The sequence below is a fragment of the Globicephala melas genome, chromosome 17 (assembly GCF_963455315.2).
Source record: "Globicephala melas chromosome 17, mGloMel1.2, whole genome shotgun sequence".
Lineage (NCBI taxonomy): Eukaryota > Metazoa > Chordata > Mammalia > Artiodactyla > Delphinidae > Globicephala > Globicephala melas.
This window is the reverse complement of record NC_083330.1, coordinates 24,292,718-24,312,549: the sequence shown is the minus strand read 5'-3', so window position 1 is coordinate 24,312,549 and position 19,832 is coordinate 24,292,718. Positions and strand designations below refer to the sequence as shown.

Genomic DNA, 19,832 nt, shown 5'->3' with positions numbered 1-19,832 from the left:
TTTTTAAATCCATCTTGATAAGAGTTTGTCAATTTTATTAGCCTTTTAAAAACTTTAGTTTTGATGATATTTTCTATAATATGTTTGTTTTTATTTTATTAACATCTGTTTTGTTTATTATCTATTTCTGTCATTTATTTTTTCTTTTTGAGCATATTTTTCTGTCTCTTTTTATTCTATTTATTTTTGATTAGTGATGTGTATGAAAATTTGTAGAAATAAATTTAGAACTAGAGTGACATTATCTTCTTATGCAGAGAGTTTATGTTTGTCTCTTACTGGTAGCCAAGTTCACTAGCTGACCCAGATCACAGTAAACTAATTTTAAGAGTTGAATTTGTATTAGCCAGGTCTATTTCTAGTTCACCTTTCCTCCTGTATTGCAGCCTTTCAAAGTCCCGAACTAAAATATGATTAACCAGGACTCTCTCTCATTGTTCCCCTAACCCTGAAACAATGTCATAAATGTCCTTCAGATTTTGCCTCTCATCTGCCTCTTGCAGAATTCATGGATTGCCATAAGGGCAGCAGCCTTAATTGTTGGGCCTGTTTCTCTGGTCTTCTTTTTTGCCCATATCTTAGACCCTTAATTTTTCTCTGCCTTTTTTATCTCTCTGATCTCTTGAAGAATTTTTTTATAATTTTGTCCATTTTTTAGATGTCACAGTTGGAAAGTTACCTTACTTTCCTCATCTATCATGAGGAAGTGAAAATTCTAAGATTTATTTCTATTTTCTCAATTTTTTTAAATGATCATTTTTGGGTTATTTTTTCTAGTATTATGTGATTTTCTTGCACCAATTATTATCACAATATTTCTATTTTACAGATAATTTCAGACTCACTGGAATTAAAATTTCTTTCTTTAAGTCTTTATCAAGTTGTGAATAGAATATAAGTTCCTTGAGGGTATGGAATCTTGTTCAATGATGTTTAACCAGCACCCTGAAGTGTGTCTAGCCCTTAGTAGGCTCTCAATGCTTTTGCAGTTAAATGAATGGAAGGAATGGAGTCACATCTTTTGTATTAAGTGGAGGATCATGAATTCTTTGTTCTTGTGCTACAGGATGATTATCACTTTTCAAATATACAATTGGATATAGCTTGATGACAATATGTAAGGACATTTTATATACAGCAAGCTTTACTTATCCATTTTGTTTGGACTTCTGGATTTTCTTTTCAGTGTATCATTCTAGTAGCTTATTTTTATTTTATCTTGAGAATTTATATAGGCAATAAATCCCTGAAAGATGAACTCACACTGTAGAGAGACAATGTCCATTTTACAAACATTTAGTTCAAATGTAAATGTATATGTCTAATTATAATGTGACTCTGATGTTTATTATCAATCCTTTCTCAGTAGGATATTGATGACGTTCTTATCTAGGAGTGCCTTAAAAGTCTCAAGCCAGTATCTTCTCTCATTGCTTTGATCTGTGCCTTTGACTCATACATGGGCCTCAGAATCTCATCTTGGCCAATTCCAGAAGTCAGGTACATTGTTGACAATCCTAAAATATAAAATTTTTCTTTGTCTAAAATTGCTTCAAAGTTATAAGCCTTGCCAATATATAGCTCAATGTTTGTATTTTAAGCTCCACTGCTATTCTTATGTGCAAAACAAGGTCTGCTGAAAATTCACACAGTTTTCCTGAATGAATCCCTCCAGATACAAGGGCTCAGCTCAATTGGGAAAGTTTGAAGATCCTTCATAGGACCTTCAGAATTTAGGCAGAATGCCTAAATTTTTGAAGACACAGTCATAGCATTATTCATTTTTATTAAGTGTTTTGGAAAATAACATATTTACTAATCAAAAGCCCTTTCTTTCATAGCTGTATCTTATATCCCAGTACAATGTACTCTCTCCAGTTACATTCTCCTGGGTCTAGGATTGGGTTAGCTAGTTAACTGAGGAATTTTTCTAGTCATTATTTAATTCCCATCTTGAGTTATACAGGCACAAGTAATTTAAGATGACACTTGGACTCACTGTGTATAATTCTACATTTTTTAACCCAACTTGGACCCTAACCACATAATTGCAATTGTTATGCTGCAGCTATGACATTGGTAACCTGAGCCCTAGAGGTCAGTGATTCTACCTGCTATGGGTAAATTGATAATGAGTTATTTTCATTATTGTGAAGAGTGCCAAACTGTGTACTAAATATATAAAAGCTAGTAATATCAGTTGTCTCAAGGCCAGGATTAATGTCAATGTAGAAAAACTGCTAGGAAAGGGTATGGCATCAACTTGGTATTCCCAAGAGTAACACTTATGTTCAAAGTGGTTTCATATTTGCTCCCCTTGGTCAAAGACTGGGACTTTGATGTATCATATAATCTGGATGCCTCATCTCTTGGTTTTCGCTTCTCTTGCTTTTTGAGCAGAGAATGAGTGTCTCTATCCATGGTGATGTCAATATTGCCTGATCTTTGGCCAGGGCCTCCAGTACACATGTTATAGCAGGAGCAGTGTAAGATAATGGTCTAACATCTATGCACTGAAAAAAAATACCAGGTTCAAATCCTACCTCACCTTATTCAAGTTTTGGACAGAAGTTACCTAACCTCCCCAAGCTCCAGTATTCTCACTGGTAAAATGGAGATAATAATAATGCCTTACTCTTGGAGTTGTTGAGAGAATCAAATGAAATAATCTATATTAAGCACTTAGCACAGTGACTACTGGGCTCTCAATATATATTAATATTATTTTTGTAGAAAATCCTTTCTAAAATTGTAGATTTATTTTAAAGGACTTAAACTCAATGTTGTTGTATTAACCAAGAACCTGCTTAATTTGGAACTAAGGTTTTTTAAGATGAAAATCTTTTCTGTGGTCAAAGAGTGTGTTATAGTGCTACTTTTTGTTCACCCATGAAAGCAATTTCTGTGTTCTGCTGTAATAGACTGACCGTATTGTCTGCCTACTCTGACTGCCTTGAATATGCCAACTATGCCAAGCCTCCCTTACCTATGAATACTTCCTCACACTGCTCCCTTGCATTTCTCTCCCACAACATATTTGAGGCAGTTATCACAATACTCATGGACATTTTTCCTCTCTTTATTCTCTTTCAATAAGAATTCTTAATTGTGCAGACTCAGGATTGAGAGTGAACAAGATGCCTAAATACACACACACACACACACACACACACACACACATTCATTCATTAATGCTCATATAATTTAATTTGGTATAGAACTCAACTGATAGACTCTTTTCCAAAGCATTAAGGACCTAAGCACTTCTTAAAAATGTAAGAGCAACCAAAATTTTTTTGAAGATTCAAATAGTACTGTCATTGATTTTTATAAACATTTTTGGAAACTGAAGGAGACATTATGTGAGGTTTTCTTTTGTCCCAGTGGATGATTGAAGAGCCATTCATTGCCCAGTCCTGACACTGCTTTTCCCCATTGGGTCTCTGTGAGAGTCACATGCTGTGGACATCTTTGAAAAGAATCTTCTGAGACTTCAGCATCTCATTTGAGTCTCCTGAATCTCACCTACCACTGTGTTGAATTCTCATCCATCACAATGAGCAACAAATTCTTAGGCACCTGGAAACTTGTCTCCAGTGAGAACTTTGATGATTACATGAAAGCTTTGGGTAAGAAATGTTCTCTGTTGTTCTAATTGAGAGGATCCTTTTTGAGAAAGATGCATGACTATTTCCTTCTAACTCCTTTTCCAGGAGTCTGGGAGTTTGCACAGGTTGAAGTACGATCCTCTTCTGGGATTAATCTTCTGTTGTGTCAATCAGATAATTTATTTGCATTTTATTTGTGGCAATTTTAATAGATTTTAACTCAGATAAGAGCTGCTTAAATGCACTAGAGTGCCCACTGATTTCAAAGGCAGTTTCATATCAATAAGGTTTTCGTTCCAAACCTGGAGGAAAGAAATCTTAGAAGCTTAGTCAACCTATTTTCTGGCTTTCCTGAAAGTTAGATCTACAACAACTAAAGTGCTCATGAAATAAAGAGTTGAATATACTAAAGTTAATGGAAAACCTCTATCTAAAATTTTGATGCTTAGCTATACCAGAAGTTTTCTGTCTCTACCTCTAGGTTGTCTGTTATTACATAACTATGTGGATAAAGATTTTGTAAAAAGTGAATTCTTCATAAAGCAGGATATTCACAGTCTAGGAAAGTTACTGAAAGAAAAAGAAGTGTGTTGTGGCAGTGAACTCAAGCTCACTTACACTAACATCAGGCTTTCCTGGAGATGGAACAGTGGATGGAGATGGAAAGTCTAGTCGTTAGTAGAGCAACTTTATTTGCTACTATTTCTAGAGAATTTTCCATAGATATGAGCACAAAAGTGTGAGGAGTTTTTGGAAATGTCCAGAGCTGTATAAATAAGTAGAGAGTGAAGCCAATGACCTCAGATTGCTATGCTCATCAAAGTACTTGTAATTTTTCCTGTTCAGAAAGCATATAAGGTGTTCTACTTTTAGATAAAATGAGCAAAATCATGTTGTGTTGCCTGGAAAACTATGGGAACTTACGGGAATAGATCCATACCATAAGGTTGGTTAAATTTATGGACTTCACTTTATAGCCAAGGAAGAAGCAAAATACAATATAAGAAAGTCTCAATGAAAAACTTCCTAATTGTGTCATTTTCAAATTTTAGAGTGCATAAGGACACCTGGGGGTGTTGTAGATTCTTAGTCTCTATTGTAGAGGTTTAGTTTGAAAAGCATTGTCCTAAATCATATCAAATAAAAAATGATTAATCAGAATTAGAAGAAAGAGTATCATTCACAATCCTTTATTGGCTCTAACTCTTCACACTTCTTTATGTATATATAAAAGTAAATATATGTATATTTATATATAACTAGCTTTTTCTTCATGTATCTCTCTCATTTGACATTTCTATTTTTCCATGTATTTCTGTAATCTTGGGTAATATAGTAATAATACTTAAGAATCTAATTTTGTTTTGTTTTTAAATGCAGAAATTTTTTTAAAAATTATTTTATTTATCTAATGATCATTTGTAATGGTACAGATCATTTTAGGGGCTACAACAAAATTTCAGAAATGAGCTTCTATCAAGGATATGGGAGGAATTCTTTTCTATATCCATAATATACTACTGAGGGAAAAAATCATAGAATAGCATGCGTAAGTCATAGTCTCATTTAAAAAATATATCTACAATATTTATGCATACAAACTAAAATGTCTGAAATGATCCATACAAAACTATAAATAGTAGTTTTTAATGGAGCATGGGTTTGGATGTGGTAAAAATAGATGACTTGCACTATTTAAGCTAAACACTTTTAGCTTTAATATCTGCAGGCATTACTTTTGTAGTAACAAAACTTAAAATATTCAAGTCCGTGGACATGTGTTTCCATTAGGTGATGAAACATGGGAGAAGGTCCTTAGCAGTAAGTGCTATTACCTGCCATCTACACAGCTGAGGCACAGCTGAGCATAAAATATGGCCACCCATAGTCCCTTTAGGTAGAGGTTCTCTTGGTCAACAAAATTCTAACAGTATCTTGATTTTCAGGTGTGGGATTAGCCACCAGAAAACTGGGAGATTTGGCCAAACCAAGAGTGATCATCAGCAAAAAAGGGGATATTATAACTGTAAGAACTGAAAGTACCTTTAAAGATACAGAGATCTCCTTCAAGCTAGGCCAGGAATTTGAAGAAACCACAGCTGACAATAGAAAGGCAAAGGTAAACTTAACTGTTTCTCTTCAAATTTGGTCCAATCTACTACTTTGAGAGAGAAGATTACTCCTGCTAGTATTCAAAAGGGTAGACCACTCCCTTCTGTTGAAAAATGAACGTGCCTCATAAAACATCTGTTATGAAAATGATTCAATACTGAATGAACTGCTTCTTTACTCAACCAAAGTCCAAGCAAGTCAATTATGTAAACCTGTCTTTGCAGAGCGTTGTAACTTTGACAAGAGGCTCGTTGAATCAAGTACAGAAATGGAATGGCAAAGAGACAACAATAAAGAGAAAGTTGGTGGATGGAAAAATGGTAGTGGTAAGAGTAATTTTACTCTAAATACATAAATATAGCCATTTAAATAGAGAAAATGGTTATATTATTTTCAAAATATTCTCTTTTCCTTGCAATACAAATGGATAAGAATGGCTAAGAATAAAATCAGAGTTAATGTTTGGGTGATCTTTGAACTATAAAGACTCATCTACAGGTACTTCAGGTTCAGATTCAAGAATTTAGAAATGATACAACTCATTTGTTATCTTAGAAATAACAACACCTAAAAATGATAAAAAAAAAAAGTATGGGTAAACCTCATTAATTTAGACACACAAGGAGAAAAGCAAATCTAAGTTTTAAAAGCAAAGCACATCCCCAGTCGATTGTAGAATATTTGTAGATAGCTAAGCATTTTGTTTTCAAGAATCCATGGTAACTTGGACTAAAACATGTCAACAACTCAAGCTGAGGCCATTGGAGACCTTTTGTAGTTGGCAGGTAAAAATGATGACAAAGGTTATATGAGATGACCTCTAACAATTTTTTTAAGTCTCAGGTTCTGTTCTTACTAATCAACACACACATCGACCATAGATAGATTTATGTAGTTCTTGGAACATTCTTTTCTTTAGTACAGAGGAGCGTTATCCTTAGCTCCACAGCAGATTTACATGGGGAGTAAATACCAGTATGGGGGCCCCAATACAGATCAACTGCCTGCACATCTCTTGGGGGAGGAGGAGCCATCAGTATTTTAAATGTTCCCCAGATAATGCAGATGTGCAGATAGTTTTGAAAACCACTGTTTTAGTAGATTTAAATCTGTGCCAATTATGCATGAAAACTTGCCACTTAAAAAATATACCCCTGGGGCTTCCCTGGTGGCGTAGTGGTTGAGAGTCTGCCTGCCGATGCAGGGGACACGGGTTCGTGCCCCGGTCCGGGAAGATCCCACATGCCGCAGAGCGGCTGGGCCCGTGAGCCATGGCCGCTGAGCCTGCACGTCCGGAGCCTGTGCTCCGCAACGGCGAGGCCGCGACAGTGAGAGGCCCGTGTACTACAAAAAATATATATATATATATGCCTCTGATGTAACTTAGATCAGATTTAAAACTGTTTCCCCTGTTTCAATGGTCATGATTCCAAATTCCTGGAGACTGACATACCGATATTTTATTTCTTTCTGAGTTTAATCTTATGAGATTGCTTATAATGTCTGTTATTATTACAAATTTGCTGTCACCTAGTTTGAGTTTTAGATATTCAATTAATCTCTCTTTTTTTTTAAGGAATGTAAGATGAAGGACGTGGTCTGCACCAGAATTTATGAGAAGGTCTGACAAAGTTGTTTCCTCATTGAAGTGATATTTGATCATTTGATGTTGGAAATCAGCTGTTTCCATTGGCGAGGCCTGACTACACTGCACTTTGTTTGTTTCCGCTTTTGTCTTAATAGATCAGATAAGCAAAGGCCTAAACGGAGGATTAATCTAAATTTCAGTGTTATTTAAACATTTTCAATTTGTATGCACGTCATTACTGTATTAAAGATTAAAGTGTGTATATTGGTCAGACCTAAAGAATGGATAATGTCATTTGATTATCTGTGAAGTTCTAACTTATGCTGTATTTTAAATATTTGAAATGATAGTAAAAGGAAGTAATAGCATAGTAAAAAGAAGTAAGTATATTGATTGGGGTAGCAAACTCAAATGCCTTCAGGGACCAGGAGAGTAATGGGTTTAGAGGATCAGAAGTGAAACAAACTAGAAGAAGGAGCTGTTTTACACTGAGGAGTCTAGCTTCAGCTAAAAAGGGCAGCTGCTACTCCAGCCAATTTAAAAACTGAGGGTTAATTTACAGACAGTGAAATTAACAGATATTAAAGATAGAGCTGTGACAAATGCATGCACCCATATAATTCTCATCCTGATCAAGATATAGTACATTTCCCTAATCCCAGAATGTTTTCTCACACTCCTTCCCAGTCAATGTCCTGCCGTGTCCCAGCTCCAACAAAAGCAAGTAGTGATTTAGTTTCTATCACCGTAGACTAGTTTTGCCTGTTCTCAAACTTCATATAAATTGGATCATACATTATGTGTTCTTTTCTGTTTGCCTTTTTAAAGTCAGCATAATGTTTTTGAAATTCATCCATATTGTTGCATGCAACATTAATTTGTTCCTTTTTATTGCTGAGTAGTATTCCATTGCATGAATATATCACAGTTTACTTATCCCTTCTTCTCTTAAGATAATTGAGTTATTTCCAGTTTTTGGCTTCTATAAATAAAGCTGCTATAAACATTCTTGTATAAGGCTGTTTGTGGAAACATGAGTTCCTTTTCTTTTGAATATTAACTAGGCATGGAATTACTGGGTCCAGCAGATTTTTGACAGGCAGGAATAGGGGACCACTCTGCCCAGGTAACAAAATTATTTCAGATATATTACATGATTGAGCAAATGAGAATATATTTTGATGTTGTTAGGAGCTAGAATTTTCCTTCTGGAAGAAGGCACATACAAGTATGACAGAGGGAAGGCAAGAAAGAACTGTGTGCAAATGGATTGGAATAGATGTAAATTCATATGTATGGATATGTGTATACACATGCATATATTTCTTAGCTCTATCTACCTTAAGAGCTTACAAGCAAAGACATCTCAGTAGGAATGAGTACACCCAGCACTCAGATCTTGGTGTCTAATATATTCTCCACTAAAAAGAATGATGGTTCCTTGGAGAAATGGCTGATTCTGATGTGAGAGCAGGGTAGGTACAACGTAAGCCTGAAATATCTTTTTATGCCAGAAATTAAGGACGCTTTCCCCAAAAATAATAGAGATATGTCACCAAAATATCAGAGTCAGCTTGAGGGTGCTCTCAATTGGACAAAACTGGGACAATTTGAGAAGTAAATAATAGAGAAAAATTGTAAATTATAGAACACGGGGAGACAAAGAAGAAACCATGAATACGTACTGGAAGAGGGAGAGAGAGAGAGAAGAAAGTATCTTCCTTACAGTAGACTGTCATAGCCTGACTGGTAAATGTGGAAAAGGTGCTGGGATTGGAAAAATTGTCATTTTTTCAACCATCACGGTCAATATTGGCTCAGGCAAGAATTGTCAATGGAGGTAGAAGCCAGAGCAAAATTTTGATTAGGAGCAGGGTATTAGGTTGATCTTAAAATACCTCCACACAGATTGCTTATTAGTTACAAGGGAACAAATAGTAACCATGCAGTGGAAAAACTGTGCCACCTCTTTACTGAGTAATCAAAAATAAGCTGATCAATGAGGGTAGATGAAAACCATGTGCCTTCAAATGTGATGCACTGAGAAGGAAGCAACATGGCTTATGCAGTACTCTGGCCTGGAATCCTTATCTAGATCTAATCATGAGGAAACAGCAGACAAATTCCAAATGAGGAATGTTCTATTAAAAAGGGGAGGAGGTGTTAAATGAATTCTTGAAGAATGTCAGTGTCATAGAAGGCAAAGAAAGGCTCTATGAAAATGTTCCAGATTAAATTATACTAAAAATACATGACAACTAAATGCAATAAGTTATCCCAGACTGGATCCTGCACTAGAGATAAAATAAATACTCCAAAGGACAATATTAGGTTAATTGGCAAATTGGAATATAAGTCGTAAATTAGAAGTTTACTGTAAGAGAATCCCCCTACTCTTGGGAAATATACACTGAACTATTTTGGAGTAATGAGCCATAAAGTATACAATTTACTCTCAAAAAATTTAGAAAAAACTGTTGGGTGTGTGACACACAATATGTACATGCATACAAAAAGAGAGCAATTGATAAAGCAAACAGGGTAAAATTTAACAACAGATAAATCTGAGTAAAAGCTGTATTTGTTCTCTTTGAATTAGTCTGATTCTTGAAATTTTATGCAAGTTTGAAGTTATTTCCAAACAATTTTGTTTAGGCTACACTTGGTCCTTCTCTGCCTCTGGGCATTCAGCCAATACGTCTTGAGAGGCATCATAACCAGGGTGGGGTTTTATTTCTTTGGCTCCAGTTAGATTAACCCACAAAAAAGGAGAGTTTAAAAACTATGGTGTGATTTTTAGAGGTTTGTGGTAATATGACTCACCATAAAAAAGTATTCCTCAATAAATATAATTGCACTATTATACAAAAATCATGAGTACTTTTGCTTTCATAACAGGAAAAGTGGAATTACACTGATAATGAGGAAAACAAAATAATTATTTCAGCAGGTGATACATATTATTAGATTTGAAAAAGATCTTCAAACAACCAGAAGAGAGGAGAGGGGAAAAAAAACCACTAGAGTTCTGTAGTATTCAAAAATAGTCTCAGAAAATAATTGTGACTCTCTAGTTGTTTTTGATATAAGCTGGTTAAGAGCGGTCAGATTGCCTAGGTCAAATTCCAATTTGCTACTTACTAGCTGTGTGTCATTGGGCAAGTTACTTCACCTCTCAGATCCTCAGTATTTTTACCTGTAAAAATAGGGTCAATAATAGAGCATACCTCAAGGAGTGTGAATAATAAATAAGTTAATATATGTAAAGTGCTTTGAACAGTGCATGGCACAGGAAAAGCATTATAGAAGTATTTTTTGTTATTATTATTTATCTAGTAATGCACATGGTGTTCAAATAGATGAGGGCTTCACGGGATCCCAAAATGAAGAGAAATTTACAGGATCTCAGAGCTGTTGATATTGCTTTGCCCACCAAGTGATTAACTTTATTAAGAATATTATTTAGGGCTTCCCTGGTGGCGCAGTGGTTGAGAGTCCGTCTGCCGATGCAGGGGACACGGGTTGGTGCCCCGGTCCGGGAAGATCCCACATGCCACTGAGCGGCTGGGCCCGTGAGCCATGGACGCTGAGCCTGTGCGTCCAAAACCTGTGCTCCACAACGGGAGAGGCCACAGCGGTGAGAGGCCCACGTACCGCAAAAAAAATTGAAATAAAATAAAAAAAGAATATTATTTACACAAAAGTAAAAACAATCAAAAAGCTGCAATGTCTTTTTAAGAAGTCATCAGGTAAATCTTTAGTCAAGAACTAGAAATACTATGGTCAACATGAAACCAAGACTCTCACTAGTAAAATCCAAGTGCTATGCTACTTCTAGGCATAGAAGTATATAGAGAGTTATATAACAACCATTGTTATACAACTCTGCTAATCTAAGCAACTTTTTAAGATGGCAATTGATGATTATCTACTCTAACCTAAACAAGGCCTAAATAAATACATTTAATCCCAAAAGGGTAAATAACTTCTCTGATGTCATTCTCTTGGAAGTCGTTCTCTTAACAGCAGTGGTGTGCTGGAGCTAGCTCAAATTGTTTCATAAGAGCTGATAGATTTTCAGGAATTTGGCAAGCCAGTTCTTAAAACATTGGTAGGTTGAAATCACCCGTGATGCTGGGAATTCCCTGGCAGTACAGCGCTTAGGACTCTGCACTTTCACAGCCAAGGGCCCCAGGTTCACCCCTGGTCCATGAAGTAACTAAGATCCCACAGGCTGTGTGGCCAAAAAAAAAAAAAGAAAGAAAGGAATCAGCCGTGATGGGAATATTTACACCAGGGTAAGAGGCAAAACACAACCAATTAGAGCTTTGTTTCTTGAGGAGATGGTTTTAAACACTTACTAACACCCCACTGCCTAGAAGTAGCATAGTACTTGGATTTTACTAGTGAGAGTCTTGGTTTCATGTTGACCGTAGTATTTCTAGTTCTTGACTAAAGATTTACCTGATGACTTCTTAAAAAGACATTGCTGCTTAGCTTTTAGGATGATTTCTTCTAAACCAAGTGGTAGCTCTCTAAATATGGCTGCACATTAGAATCATCTGGAAGTTTTTAAACATCCCAGTATGAAGATTGCACCACAGGTCTGTTGAGTCATAATGTATGGGTGATTGATAAGTGAGACCCAAGCAACAGTATTTTTCTTAAAACACCCAGGAGATTCCAGTGTGTGGCCAGCTTGAGAACCACTGTGCCAAAGACTCCCGAAGTTAGACATTTAAGGTAGTTCCTCACATGGTTATCAATTAAAATGGAGTAAAACGTCATCAAAGTCAGGAGTACCAAATGTCCCCCATGTGACCCTAAATAACAAAAGGTAGTGAAAATACTACCATAAAAATCAACTCAGATGTAATCAAGTCCTTCGTAAGGGAAGCCAGTGTTTACCTCTTATCTTTGTTATTTCCACAGGAGGCAACATAATTGGCCATTATCCATGACATATGGAAAAATGAAGGTTTAAAAATAGCAAAACAAACAGGGAAAACAAACTGTAAAATAATGCTAAACATTCGCAAAATATAAATCATCTTTCAGCAGAATTTAGAAAATAAGTTCAAATTACTCAGAAAATGTAATACAGGACTAAATTTTGAAATAGCATTTCTCACCTTTTACTGTCTCTTAAAAAAAAAGATCACTGATGGAATACAGAGTTCTCAGGTCCCAGTTTTCAGGACTGGAATTTTGGCACTATTTATTGAAGCATAAAATCCTGCCGTTGGTAACTGACTTGTGCGACAGTTTTAACTGGTCTAGTAGTGCAAGGTGAATATCCCAGCACCACCAAAGAATGGTTGCTTCTGCAGTTAAAGGGTTTTGATTGAAAACTGGATCTGTGACAAGTCTAAAGTTTCACATCCATGAAGAAGACCAAATAATATCACTCCCTTGCTGAAACTCAAGACAGACATGAATTTTTTCACAATCTGTCATTTGGCATTAGTATTATTCTTGGTCTTCTATAATTGCATTTTTTCAGATTATTAATGCATCATTAATGCATATAAATTGCATTAAATAAGTTATTAATGTAGAGTAAGTTGATGATAGAGTTCAATTTTAGGATTTACAAAATAAATCATCAGAGGGCTTGTATTTCCCTGATGTAATTTGGCAACTAAAGAATACCTACTGTACTTAAATCTGGTACAAATTTCAATTTTTTATTAAAACCTATCTCATATTATGCCACATCTTATTCAAGTCCCATCTTCCTCAGCCAGATGGTACACTGTTGAAAGTAAGATACATCCTAAGCTACTTTGTATCCATGAAAGCTTCCAGAAAATTGCTAGGTCACAGAGACTATTACTAAATAGCTGACTGATCTGGGAAGGTGCAGGTATTTATTGGATATTTCATGTGTTAGAGAAACAATGGGAGTGTAATAGCAAGAATCCTGCAACTGTAGTAGAAAAACATGGATTTGAACCATGACTTTGCTACTTAGAACCTGTGTGGCATTCTGTCACAAAGTCTAACTTGCAATTTCCTAATGTGTACAATGGGGGCAATAATGGCTACCCCACACATTTGATGTGGGAGGACAAAATATGATGCATGTGAAAGTGCTTTGTACCTAAAATATTATCATGTCTATTCTTACATAACACATAAATATGAATCCTTATATTCAGCACATAGGTTTTTTGGAGTTTTTTGTTTTTGTGTAAGAGTGCTCCAAATAATGACTGTATATAAAACTTTTTCTATTTATCAGGTTCCTAAATGATTAGTTGTTAAGAAATAGTGAATAAAGTCAAATATATTATATTACACTCTTGATACATTCCACTAATAAAAGGAAACAAAATAGATAATACGCTTCATCTGAAGTCATGGGCTTGGATCCTTGTTCCATTTCCCCACAGCTGGGTGACCTTGTGTAACTCATTTACCATTGCATAGCCCCAGTTTCTCCATCTTTAAAAGGGGGTCTGATCTGGCTGCTCTCTAAGATCGTAATTATTTCTAAATTTTATATCATTTTATCTAATATATTGATAATTGGCTATTAATAGTCAAATAACCTTATTATGTTTGCAGTTATTTTAATATTATAGCTACCCACTTCCCAAACTTCTAAAAGTTCCATGTGGACAGAGATAAGCATTTTATATTTTTTCCCTTTCCCATCCCACCTTATTTCCCATCTGATAGATTCTTTATCATCTTTCAAGTGATATCAATCCCATGCTATTTTCTCTGAACTGTCTCAAAGGAGGAGAATTCAATAACCCCCTCCACTGTGTTACACTGCAATATAGCAATGTATTGACATCTACAGTTCTAGACTGAGAGCTCAATTGAAGAAATTTTTAATTTAAAATATTTTGATTCTAAAAATTTCCAGGCCACAGTGTTTGACTCCTAGAAGAGGCTTTGTAAATGTTTGCTGAATAAAATAAATGAATGATTGAGTACAACTTCGCCAATTCTGACCACAGTCTTCTGCACACAGAGGCTCCAATCCATGCTGAGTTTGAAAATAAACAGATGGTTAGATGTTTACCCAGATTAGTCAAGGTAAATCCTTTTCCTAGGAATTTTACAGACAATGAAAAACAACGAGATGCCACTATAATGTGCTGTCACATCTAACTTTCCCTCCTTTCCTCTTGAAATGGCTAGGTCTGGAGTGTTAAACTATAAACAGGAAATCTGTCTGCTTCTCTGTTTCTCTGGTAAGTCACATGCATAACCCAGAGATAGTTAAATACCTGACTTAACAGATTTCCTCTTAAATTCCTGATTCCACAGGAAAGCCAATGGATTTTCTCATTCAGAAATCACAAAAGACAGGGGAGTCCATGAAATAGTCATATGATTAAGATTTATTTCCACTTGTAACATGGAGCAGTGATTAGAACTACCATTTTCAATTGCACCCTCAGTACTTATCATGTAGAGAATTCATGTTGATTTTAGATTTTGGAATTGTTGATGAGAGTACAAAAACATTTGAGTGGAAAGCACACAGGAAATAGTCAGAAAAGCCCAGAAGAAAAAACTTCTTTCAGCTTTCTGTGTATTTGGAAACTGTGCTTATAGCTCATTGAATCTACAGTTCCTGCAGGATTCATCAGAGACCCACTCAGTCTTCCTGCTGATTTATATCTGTTTTGCTGAGTCGGCTGGGAGGTGTGTGAGATCACTTTTAGTCAGACCATTCTACTGCCAGCAAATGTCTAAACTGAAGCATCTTTGCCTCCTTTGGGTACAAACTCTCTGTTCATCCATAGGTAGTTTGTGGGAATTGGAGAGAGGGTATTTGAAATAACCTCCATGTGATCAGAAAGGAAGATAAATCTATTTTTGGAGAGTAGAAAGTAGTAGAAAAAAGGCAATATCATCAAATATTCAACTGGGTCTATCACTATTTTCAGTATTTACTCGGAAAGTAAAAGTATGATTCATAAACCACAAAAATACTAAATTATTTCCCCCACTCAGCTTTATTGATCCCAATGAATATAGTGAAAAAATTATAGAAAAACTCTCTCTTCACAGTAATCACTAACAACAACGTGTTAGACACCACCTTACACAAGCGAATCACAATCTAAATTCAAGAGGTGGAGTCGTTTATTCAACAAACATTACTACTGAAGAAAGATGAATGAGCAAAGGTCCTGCCTACAAGTAACAATTCAGTGAGTGGTGAGCCAGGTGAGAAGGGGAGAACAGACACCTGTTAAGGGAAGTCAATTGAGACCAAAAAATAAAATTTTCATGAGTTTTATGTTGTTCTTTGAGGATAGGTCTAAAGAAGGTAGTTGATATTATTTTCTTATGCATGAATGTTGAGTGGTCCTCTGCTCTATCATCCATTCTCCTTCATTAAGCATTATACCTGAAGGGCAAAGAAGACTCCTTAGAGGTTGTATCATTCCATTTCTTTAGCCTGGGCATTCACAACACAATTTAAATCAACATTTCCCTTATGACTGCTAGGTGATGACTGCTGGGCCCAATATGCTGAGTGAGTTAGCCGCCTGCCTAGTGATCAAAGACCGGGATGCCACAGGGTCTTTAACCTGCTTTGCTGGCAGTCTCATTGCCAATCACGACCAAGCAGATCTGGCAAGAGCAGGGCTAAGGGAAATCTTCCTGTGTTAAAAGAAGACATCAAGTAGTTCCCGTTTTTTGGTAAAGTAGAAACCCTTATGACACTCAGTGTGAGTCTTTTCTGTTTTTACCAACTTATGTTGGTCTGGGAAGCCACTTAAATGCAAAAGTCAAATTCTACTTTTTCTTTTTAAATAGTCTACATCATTAGTAAAAGACAGTAATTGAAAGAGTCTGAAGAAGTCTGAACCAATATATCAAGATATATTTTAACTTTTTAAAAAAGAATTTAATTAAAACTTACACCTGCAGCCTTACCCTAAGTACATTAATAGGATAGGTTCTAGAAATGAAAACAAATCCTATTTAAAGAACAATGCAGAGTAAGTTTGTTTAGCTGGTATTTTTCGGTGTTCAAAAAAAATAATTTTCTTTTATGTCTATTGCCAAGCATCACCAGAAGTAAAGGTAAGATTTCTTTCTGTTCGTGCCTTAGAGTTTAAAGCAGAGCGCAAATAACTTGACAGGACCTACAACACTGTGAAGAGCAGGTCCTGAGCACTCAGATGATTTAGTTCCTTATTACCAAACGAATCAAAGCACTTCCTCCAGTGATGTTATATCAATGTTGTTAAAAGATGAACTGAAGCATACTAAAATTTTTAAGAGTTTATTTGAGCAAAAGTAGATTCCAACTGGGTAGCACCAAACCGGAAGTGGCTAGGAGCCCTCCACCAATAGGAGTTGCCTTCTTGGGAAAAGCCCAGTTGGCTGTTTGTGATGGGTTGTCCTTAGGTTCCCTTAGGTTCAAATTTCTTAACCTTGAGGTGTTTACAGACTTAGCATTTGGTTTGCTTACATGGGCTGCCAAGGCATCAGAACCACATCAATCAGTTAAGTTAACAATCTATATGGAATGAAGGGGAGAGAAAAAAAAATAATTTAAAATGAATTAAGGTGTTTTTAATAGTTCTTTTGGGGAAAGTTGTGAAAATTTCTCTCACTTCTCCTAAGTTACATAAAGAGCAATTTCAGTAGATAATTACTCCCTTTTCTACTTTACTCTGTCTATGTAAAAAAACGTTCAGTAATATTTGTTGAGCTTCTACTATGAACTAGGCACTATTCTTAGTGCATTGTATACAGAGTCCCATTTTATTCTCACAATAACTTATAAAGTAGGTCCTTTTAAAGAATTCCTGCTTTACAATAGAGCCACTGAGGCACAGAGTGGTTGAGACGTTGTTCAAGGTCGTGCAGCTAGTAAGTAGTGGGTCAGGTCTGCTTCGTTAAAGTCAGTGCTTACAACTACCAAGCATACAGCCACGTACCAGGTTTCTCTCATTTGCCTATCAAATATGATTATTAAAATTACATTTTTTTAGTTAATTTAAGCTAAGCTGAGCTATAAAAGAGTTTAAAATAACTTAAGCTGAGCTATTAAAAACAATTACTTTAAAAAATATGTATTATTTGACACTTTCCACTTCTAGGAACTTAGTGTAAGAAAATTTGCAAAGATGTACCAGTGAGGAAGATAAAGGAAAAACCAGATTTTAAAACACTTGAGTGCGTTTGTATAATAGAATATTACATAGTAATTTAAAATAATAGACATAGGTCTACAATTACCGACATGGAAAGTTGACCTCAACATATTACTGAGTGAAGAAAGGTTACAACATAGCATGTGTAGTTTTATCCCATTTTTGGAAATAATATATATACTAGCTGTAAATATGTGTATATAGTGATTATATTAGCAAATGTTTATTAACTGTTTATTGTCATACACTAAGCTATATGTTTTATAGGTAATAATTTGTGTAAATCTTCAAAACAACCTTAGAGGATAGGTACTATTTTTATTCCCATTTTATAGATGAGGGAAAAGTGAAAGATTGAATAACTTGCCCAAGAATATGAAGAAAGTATGAGTGCTCACAGAAAGTGTTAACTCTGTTTATTTCTGGATGATAGAATTGGGGGAGGTGGGACTCGAGCATAATTTTCTGTATTTTAATTTTCCCAAATGAATATTAATTTTTGATATTTCAGAAAAATATTTTTATTTTGAGAAAAAGATTTTGTTGGCTAATTTGATTTGTCTTCTAATTTAATTACTCTTACAGACATCACAGGAAACTTTTACTAACACCGTATGACCTCTGGTAAACAGAGCTAGCCACAATAACCCATTTCCTCTACTGGGTACCAAACTATAGCCTCCCTGATCATGGCCGTGACATGAAAACAGCACTTCATAGATAGGTCAAGGGAAACGTTTAATGACTTTGTATACTACAGCAGTTTTTCAACTTGTGGTCAGTTTGGAAGTTGCTCTTTCCACCCCATTCAGAGTGGTAGCAAAGTCACTGGCCCCTAGAGTCAGATGAAGTGTTGAAAGGTAGAGGCCATCTCAGCGAGGAACCAACTGTTGGCCTGCATCCCACAATGTGTTTTGGAGGCTTAGGGAACCTCTTTCAGTTCTGTGCAGTTAGGAACAGAGATAGCAAAAGCTATGGAATATACTTGGTGAAGACTCTGTACTAGACCTTTGAGCAATTAACAATAGAGAATTTGCCACATGTTAAAAATCCCCATACACGGAAGTAATCATTCTAGGGCAATAAAGCCTAACGTTAAGCTTGAAATGAATTTGGGTGCCAGCAACAGCTACCAGTTTGGATACAAACACCCCATCACACAGACCTCACACTCAGCTAAGAGCCTCAAGGAGTCTTTGTAAAGGAAATAGAAAACGAAAGATAGAACCAAATGATTCAGTATTTTTGTTTTCCTGTATCTTCCTTATTAATGATTTTTAAAACTTTACAATAAAAAAAAGGCTAGGGTTGAGTTCTCACTCTACAGTTGAGATTCACTCACAAAGCAAGTTTGTTTCTGATTTTCTTTTTTAAATATAAAACAGCAAACTAAAGGATCCCATCAGTTATTGGTGTAAGTAGATATTTAACTATATGTTCCCTTATAGGTAATTTTGACCAAAATCCTGGTTATACAAGTGGAGTGACTAGGTAAGCAGCAAATCTTAGAGAATTTACCTGAACAATGTTTATGCCTGTTTAGCTTTATTACAAATTACAACAGCACGTTTTCAGGAGTGATTATTTTGGAAGTCAACGAAGAGCCTAGACAGCACTTTGTCTCAAAAAAAAAAATGTGCAACAGTTGTGCATTTGAATTGTCTCAGCAACAGCTACATACCATAGGCCTATACCTTTATAGAATTATGACAGTATTTCAAGAATTTCACTATCTGCTCTTTGTTTGGAGTTATTTATTATAAAGTTATTTTCTTCTTGACTTCTCTACCCCTTTTGAGAGCCAACTTTTACAAATAGCTATAAATCAAGAGAATTGACCTTAGTAACATGGAAAATTATTCTGAACAATGCATAATATCATGGCAGGCTACCAAATCACTGTGGAAATGCCAGAAGGAAGTCATTTCGTTCTAAATGTGAACGACAAGGATGTTAGTTCACAATGTCCAATCAAGACATGTTATACTAGTGTCCCAAGAGAATACTCCTTAAATATGGCTAAAGTCACAGTAGCTAATGATCTTATCACCACTGGATCAGTTCCCAGTTGGCAAAATATGGACTGGTTCTTTTACAAACTGAATTTTCTGAGTTTGTTACTGTGTAGGTAGAAGATCATGAATGGGGCTGGCATGTTCCTAGTTAGACCACAATTTCTTCTATGTACCTCTTGCGCCAGATTTACTGCCTAGGAAATAGGCTCAGTTAAGAACAACAAGCCATGATCAGATACTTAACAGTATTAGTAGAAAGCTTTCTTATGTTACTATTACATTAAGTCATTTCACCAGTATGGTACCAAGATACAAAGATGACAGACAGAAAGGCTCTGTCTTCATCAGTTCCCTCACCTGTGTTACCTCC

The 19,832-nt window shown here is 35.7% G+C and overlaps 1 protein-coding gene across 1 annotated transcript; it reads left to right on the top strand.

The window, feature by feature from the left end:
• Positions 1 to 3,505: 3,505 nt before the first annotated feature.
• LOC115843321 (myelin P2 protein) lies at positions 3,506 to 8,230 on the top strand. The gene is made up of 4 exons (XM_030839216.2): positions 3,506 to 3,629; positions 5,555 to 5,727; positions 5,945 to 6,046; positions 7,297 to 8,230. Exons 1-4 carry the CDS (start codon positions 3,557 to 3,559, stop codon positions 7,345 to 7,347), a joined length of 399 nt encoding a protein of 132 aa, XP_030695076.1. The 5' UTR covers positions 3,506 to 3,556; the 3' UTR covers positions 7,348 to 8,230.
• Positions 8,231 to 19,832: the final 11,602 nt, after the last annotated feature.

What these genes read in the sequence shown, in the direction of transcription:
- LOC115843321 (XM_030839216.2), top strand. Translation starts at nt 3,557, where the DNA reads ATGAGCAACAAATTCTTAGGCACCTGGAAACTTGTCTCCAGTGAGAAC. An exon ending in TGATTACATGAAAGCTTTGG is followed by an intron (nt 3,630 to 5,554) that starts GTAAGAAATGTT and finishes CTTGATTTTCAG; the next exon opens with GTGTGGGATTAGCCACCAGA. An exon ending in CTGACAATAGAAAGGCAAAG is followed by an intron (nt 5,728 to 5,944) that starts GTAAACTTAACT and finishes CTGTCTTTGCAG; the next exon opens with AGCGTTGTAACTTTGACAAG.